The sequence below is a fragment of the Muntiacus reevesi genome, chromosome X (assembly GCF_963930625.1).
Source record: "Muntiacus reevesi chromosome X, mMunRee1.1, whole genome shotgun sequence".
Taxonomy (NCBI): domain Eukaryota; kingdom Metazoa; phylum Chordata; class Mammalia; order Artiodactyla; family Cervidae; genus Muntiacus; species Muntiacus reevesi.
Genome location: NC_089271.1, coordinates 148,981,260 through 148,988,866, shown reverse-complemented (window position 1 = coordinate 148,988,866; position 7,607 = coordinate 148,981,260). Strand labels below are relative to the sequence as shown.

Genomic DNA, 7,607 nt, shown 5'->3' with positions numbered 1-7,607 from the left:
AACAGTGTCTTTTTCCAAGGACCAAGCGTCTTATAATTTCCTGGCTGCAGTCACCATTGCCTTTGATTTTGGAGCCAAAGAAAAGAGTCTGTCACTGTTTCCATTTTCCCCCCATCCGTTTGCCAGGAAGTGATGAGACCGGATGCCGTGCTCTTAGATTTTTGAATGCTGACTTTAAGCCAGAAAGCCAGGAAACTAGCTTCCCCCACCCCCGACCCCCGGCCATTTCCGTGTGCGCTGCTCTTACAGACAATGCGGTGCTGGGCGTCGCCTCTACCTGGAGGATTACAGTAAGCCTGTTGTCAGTGATGAGTCAGAGTGCGTGGTGCTGATGCTGCTGCCATTTCATCACCTCCGCGAGCGCAGCATCCATCCCTCGGTCCTCCCCGCGCCTGGGCCTACCTGGCCTCAGGCTCCCAGGCCAACGATGCCGTCGTGGCCGATCTAGATCAGGACCAAGTCGAGCTCTCCGAGGCCCTGGCCTGGCGCCCCCATCTCGCCGCCCGCGGCCCGGGCCAAGGAGACCTGCCGAGCCTCGGCCATGGAGGCCATCTGGCTGTATCAGTTCCGGCTGATTGTCATCGGGGATTCCACGGTGGGCAAGTCGTGTCTGATCCGCCGCTTCACCGAGGGCCGCTTTGCCCAGGTTTCGGACCCGACGGTGGGGGTGGATTTCTTCTCCCGTCTGGTGGAGATCGAACCCGGAAAACGCATCAAGCTCCAGATCTGGGATACCGCGGGTCAAGAGAGGTTCAGGTGGGAGCGCAGACTCGGCCCGTGAGCAGTGGGAGGGTCTTCTGGGTTTTCCAGATCCCCGGGGGAGGAGGACTTCCTGGTCCCGGTCGCCGCCCTTATTGAAGGTAGCGAGGCTCTGAGAGTTTCTGCTCAAGCCCACCTTCAACTAGATGGGAATTCAGTACAGGGAAAGATGCATCCTGGCAGTCAATAATACATATTGCTCGTACCACAACTCTACCAACTTGCCCCCTTGGTGGTTAATCAACTCACTGGAGTTGATCACTGTCATTCATCAATTTCAGTCCCTATGCTACATTTCAAAAAATGTTCCCAGGTCATCCTAATGTAGGATGACAGATCTAGATAGGTGATGCAGAGATAAAGATATAGACAGAAATATAAATACTAGATAGAAATAGAGATGTATGTGATGATTGAATCTTTTTTGCAACTAGCACGCATGCAATGATCATTCACTCTGCCAGACACTGCATGTATGGCTGGGGAAACAGCTGGAGGAAACTCCTGCAAGGGGATGCCATGTAAACAAAATAGACACAGGCATTGCCCTCCTACAATGTCTCTGCTAGTATAGTGGAGGGGGGCCTAGGTCAGTAATTACACAAAAGAATGCCTTGTTCATATTTGTAGGCTCACTGCCTACGATAACACTTAGCACTTATTGAGTGATCAATAAACAGGTGGAATTTTCTCTTCCAACCCTTTGCTTCACTTGTAGTATGTATCATTCGTAATTACATGTATGGACACAGATGAGGGAAGGCTTACTGGAGACAATGACACCTGATGAGTGTGAGGAAACTACATGTATAATGACAAAAGTCAGAGCAGCATACAGAAAACTTTGAGCTACAGTCATGCAGAGCAACCGAAGCTCAATCAAGATGCCTCAATAATCATTATTTATCTAGTGAACATGAATCAAGCATAGAAGATATTTGTTAGCTGGTTGAAGAGGGGTGGGGAGAAGAGAAAATTTAGACTTGTCTCCACTTCCCCACTTCTGCAAACAAATATCCTTGTCCAGGTTCACTTTGAACTTGTGATTTCATGTTTCATATTATAAGCGAAAAAAGGTATCTTTTGTGTTTGTCTCAATTTCTTTCTGTGTGAACAGCATTTTCATATCCACAGATTATTATTTATTGGATGACAGTGACTTCTAAGGGTTCTTTATATATTAAGAATATTAATCCCTTTCTGTCATGGATGTTGTACAGTGTTTTTCCAGTTTTTCATTTGTCTTTTAACTTTGTTTACATTAAGAATATTTTTTGCTGTTTTGTTCTTACCATCATCTAGCTAGGACTTCATTCCCTGGACAATGTTTGTTCTGTTATTACTGGGCCATTTGTCCTAAGGCTTAAGCTATTGAGCCCCTCATTGTTTATGTTCTTCATCCAAGGAGAAAGAAAAACTAAAAATAGACATAGGTCAAAAAGCATGGTAGTCTAAGGGAAGTGACTGGATAAGCAAATAGTTCTATAATGTCTAAGACACCCTGAGAAAAGTACCATAATGCACATTGAAAATGAAGCTCCTCAAATCAAGAAGCAAAAATATATGTGGTTTCTTCTGTTTCAAAAGTAAAGAAAATGTATAATAGGTTTTAGAAACATTCTGATTACAGTGCTTTAAATAAATCATATCATTTTAAGGGGAAGCTTTGTCTATTTAGGTAGTTTTTCCCACCTGGTGGCTCCTGAGTCAGCCTCTCTGAAGTGGGGCAGACAGACACTTGGCTCAAGGTCTTTGCAGACAATCCCTCTTTTTCCTATTCCCACATGGCCTGAAAAGTAAAACAAAATCGTGTTCCTCCTCACAGAAGAGATTGAAGACCTCTGTTTAATGAAAATAAAAAGTTAACAGAGAAATATGGTAATGATAAATAGAGCACTTTTGTGATATATACTTGTTTTTCCTGTCAACTATCATAAATTCATTTTTCTTTTTTAGAAAATCCTATGCCAACTATGATCATTTGTAATGAACTCTCCAGGTGACAGAATACTTAATCCATTATTTCATTTGCCTCATGATAAGTTTTTACTTAGATATCCCACTTAGCAGAAGAGGAAGTCTCATTCAGCTCTTCAGTGGCAAGAATGGACAGGTTAACTATGGTTTGACCTAAGTTGAGGGAAAGTGCCTGTAAGCCCACGAGCTTTCATTTCTAGAAGATACCATCTCAAAGTTTAGCTCAATTGAAAAGTTTAGCTCAGTTGCAAATTCATGTATCGTTATTATGATGGAATGACGTTTGTATTCCTTTGTTACAAAGAGAAAAGCATTTTCACCGAAGGACTCTGTCGATAACTAGAGACCACTGTTTGAGTTCACTGAAGTACAGCAGTTTGGGCTTGGCATTCAATCTTGACTTCTCTCTTGTGTTCTAGATCCATCACTCGTGCCTACTACAGGAACTCAGTAGGTGGTCTTCTCTTATTTGACATTACCAACCGCAGGTCTTTCCAGAATGTCCACGAGTGGTTAGAAGAGACCAAAGTACACGTCCAGCCCTACCAAATTGTATTCGTTCTTGTGGGTCACAAGTGTGACCTGGATACACAGAGGCAAGTGACTCGCCACGAGGCTGAGAAACTGGCTGCTGCATATGGCATGAAGTACATTGAAACGTCAGCCCGAGACGCCATTAACGTGGAGAAGGCCTTCACAGACCTGACGAGAGACATATATGAGCTGGTGAAAAGGGGGGATATTACTATCCAGGAGGGCTGGGAAGGGGTGAAGAGTGGATTTGTCCCCAACGTGGTTCACTCTTCGGAAGAGGTAGTCAAATCAGAGAGAAGATGTTTGTGCTAGTCAGCCCTTGTGTCTCCAAAACCTGCTGTCCCACCTGGACTTCCAGCTGATCAAAATGATAGATTCATCGTGTGGCTCAAGAGAACTTAAACCTCTATATTGGATACCAAGTGAGCCTCCTCCCCAAGGGGCCCTCGGACAGGTGATGAGTGGGTGGGTGGTGGAACCTGGGGGCTGGAACTGGCCCTGTTTTGTGGCCCAAGCTGCACACTGGCTGCTCTGTATGCCCTTTGTAGACCGTGTGTCAAGAAGCTGAGGTCCAGGGAACCAGGCCCCCCAGGAAAGTACACCCACAGTTAGGACAACTATTTCTTGGTGTTGCATAGGTCATGATCATAATAAAATATGTCAAAAGGAGTAAAGTATCACATTGGGAACAATGATCAAGCCTACAAAAACGAGTGATATCGACCCAACCAATGAGAATATCCTGCACTAAATGTATGTGTGGGGTTTGGTTAAAAGGTACCAATTAGCTCTCTACAGCTCATCTGTAAAATGAGGGGTATGGGCCAGTCTTTTCATAAGACCCATTCAAGGCCTGGTGTTCTGGTAAAAAAAAATGGTGTGAATGTCAAGAGGGAGTCAATTTATACACTGTTATTATCACATTCAAAAAAATGTACAGTCTTGTGCAAGAATAACCAGCGTGTTTAAGAAATTTTCCCATGCAAATTATCATGGAATTAGAAGAGAGAAATACTATTAACGCCAATGCCATCCCCCTTTCACCTCTGACCACACCTGGGGTTTCACTGCTTTGGCGACTATGATCTGAACGTAAACACCTGCTTAGGAGGGGCTGTCACACTTACAGACACATTATGGTTCACTGAATGACCTGTTTGATCATTGTAAGAGGCCATGAGGTTTTCTTCCCCAGTTTACAAAAAAATTACCTGAGAGGCAGAGGAGAGTCACTAGGCCAAAGTGAAGGTCTTCTGACTCCTGGTTCTTACTTCACTGCATCATCCTGCTGTCCAATGAATAAACTGTTATTGTTTACTTTGGAAGAGATATGACTGCAAATAAATATTCTCTACATGTTAGGATATGTTTCCTTATTGATTATAACTCAGCTCTAACCCTGAGGAAACCTGGGCATAAGTCAAAGGTAAAGCCCATTCAGGTATTATCAAAAAGAGGATTTTACACAAGTGAATAATTGCACAGTGAACACACATTAGAACTGTTTGGGTTATAAGTGTTCTTATCACTGAAATGCAGTGGATATATTATTGAAAGGAACTAAATACAGCAACGGGGAGTGGGATGGGGGTAAATACTCACTTCACAATGACCTTGGCTCCTTGTTTGCCATATGTCTACACTGGGTTTCTACCTACCCTACAAAGTTAACTCTTAATTCTCAGGTGAACAGACAGCTAACTAGTTGCATCAGAAACTTGAAATGGTTGCCTTGTGGTTCCATTATCTTCTTGAAGAGAGGTGATGCTTTAAATGATTTTTTGACTGTAGCCAGTTCAGCTAGGCAAAAGCCATACTTTTAGTAGTAAAAAAAAAAAAAAACTATTCTGATTAGAGTCAGGTTTCTCACTTCCATTGTGATAGGAACGCCTGAGGATGGTAAATTGCTTTGACATATGGTGTTGAATTTCAGAATGGATATAACTGAATCTGAAATTTGAAGGATTTACTTCAGCCAGAATAAAGCAACAAAATCATGAAAATTATGGAAACAAACCACCTTGGACCTACCTGCAGCATCTACTACAAGTGACCCAATCATCATCTCTTCCTTGGTTTAGCATGACCTAGCTTGGGTAGAGTAACTGTTACCAGATTTGTGGTTGTAGAAGACAAATAAAAGATAGTAAATTGGGCTAACACAAAATTTCATCAACTACTATACTTAATTATGTTTAGAAGATTCTGAAAGCAAGATTATCCAGTGGATAGATGAGAGTTTACTGGATTCTGTCAGTTCAAGAAAAAAAGGATAGAAACAAAACTCTCTATCGTTTTCTTGACTTAAATACATATGTATATTTTTCTCATTCTTTGCATATTTAGGCAGGTTTAAAAATACTCATCATAGATTCAGCAGAAGTGGCTGGGCTTAACTGCTTAAACAAGTTCTAGAACTTTAAAACTCATTTTAGTAGAATTCAGTGCTGTTGTCACTGCAATAAGTAGGTTTTGGAAAATGTGTGAAAAAGTCCGGTGTTAGTACAATATTAAGGGTAAAGCTCTAGAAGCTATTTTACTACATAGGTGAAGACAAGATAAACTAACTTGTAAAGACCACTAACAAAGACCACAACTGCATGTTGGATTAGATTGCCTCATATTCCAGAATAAAATGTACTGTGTACTTTTCCTCACTTTGTTGTGCACTGTAATGAAATGTGAAAAACTTTAGCTGTATGTGAATGAAAATATGCTTGTATTTAGTAAAATGGTTGATTATGTGACTGTGAGATTCCAAGTGTGTGTTGTAGCTATTTCCAGAGGAGTCTGTCCCTACAGTGTAGCAACTGCTACCAGGAACATCAGGTAGGTGGGACATACGCACAACAGTATTCACCAATATCTTAAAGCCAGAAAGTTACAGGATAATCAGCTTGAAAGTCACAGAGACCTCACTAATGCCTGGAAATGCCATATGACCTTTGCAAACATTTGTTCTGTGAAGCCTAAATATGAATCATTGCAATTTTTAGTCAAGGGTTTTTTTGTTTAAATTTTAACTATTTTTATTAAATAGCTCCTAAAAATTGGGAGGTTGTTTTTTAATTAAAGTATAGTTGATTCACAATATTATACTCATTTCAGATGTATAAAATAGTGATTCAGTATTTTTATAAACTATACTCCATTTAAAGTTATTACAAAATATTGGCTATATCCCCTGTGCTGTACAATATATCCCTGTACCTTATTTATTTTATACATAGTAGTTTGTCCCTCTTAATCCTCTACACCATCATGCCTCTTCTTTCTCCCTGCTAGGAACTACTGATTTGTTTTCTATATCCATGAATCTGCTTTTGTTTTGTTATATTCAGCAGTTTATTGTATTTTTTAGATTCCACATGCAGGTGATATATTTGTCTTTCTCTGTCTGACTTACTTCACTTTAATATGATAATCTCTAGATCCATCCATGTTTCTGCAAATGGCACAATTTTGTTCCTTTTTATGGCTGTGTAATATTCCACTATATATAAATATCATATCATATATCATAAATATATATATATATAAAACATATCATATATATATATATATATATCTCACATCTTGTTTGTCTATTCACCTGTTGATGGCCACTTACATTGCTTCCATGGTTTGGGTATTCTACATAGTGCTGCTGTGAACACTGGGGTGCGTGTATCTTTTGAAATTAGAGGTTTTATTTGCTTCAGATAGATGCCATGTAGCCTATTACAATTGCTTTCCTTAGAAAGTCTTCTTTTCTCAAGGTTACATTGCTTTTTTCTTTTCAGGTACTACTAAGGTGTGCAGTTTGTGTCAGGATCACTTGCAGTATGGAGCCCAGGTCACACCACAAGAGTTCCATACACTGCCTAGGGTTTATAGCACATATTTGGTGGCAGAGTGAAAAAAAAGGGAAGCCCTTCCCAATAGCTCAGCAGTAAACACGCCACCTGCAATGCAGGAGACACAGGTTCTATCTCTGGGTTGGGAAGATCCCCTGGAGAAGGGAATGGCAACCCACTCCAGTGTTCTTGCTTGGAAAATCCCATGGACAGAGGAGCCTGGCAGACTACAGTCCATGGCATCACAAAGAGTAGGATACAAATGAGCAACTGAACACACATGTGAAGAAAGGGAAAATGTTTGATTCAGAGTCTGGGCATAAGCTTTATCACTTTTATAATCATGAGTGAATGAGGGAGGTAGGGAGGGCAGGGAGAAAGGAGGGAAAGACCAAAACTGCAATATCATTCAGTTACATGACTGTAAATATCATCTGTCAGCCAATGAGTCCTGAATTTCTATCTCCAGCTCATCTCTTTCTCCCATGAAGTTTACACGTT

At 41.1% G+C, this 7,607-nt stretch overlaps 1 protein-coding gene across 1 annotated transcript; it reads left to right on the top strand.

Annotated features, from left to right (window-relative positions):
* Nucleotides 1–437: 437 nt before the first annotated feature.
* On the top strand, nt 438–5,878 carry RAB39B (RAB39B, member RAS oncogene family). The gene is made up of 2 exons (XM_065915725.1): nt 438–756; nt 3,156–5,878. Exons 1-2 carry the CDS (start codon nt 542–544, stop codon nt 3,580–3,582), a joined length of 642 nt encoding a protein of 213 aa, XP_065771797.1. The 5' UTR covers nt 438–541; the 3' UTR covers nt 3,583–5,878.
* The last annotated feature ends 1,729 nt before the right edge of the window (nt 5,879–7,607 follow it).

Excerpts from the sequence above, each read along its gene's own strand:
- RAB39B (XM_065915725.1), top strand. The coding sequence starts at position 542 with ATGGAGGCCATCTGGCTGTATCAGTTCCGGCTGATTGTCATCGGGGAT. Across the intron at positions 757-3,155 it reads GCGGGTCAAGAGAGGTTCAG|ATCCATCACTCGTGCCTACT; the intron begins GTGGGAGCGCAG and ends CTTGTGTTCTAG.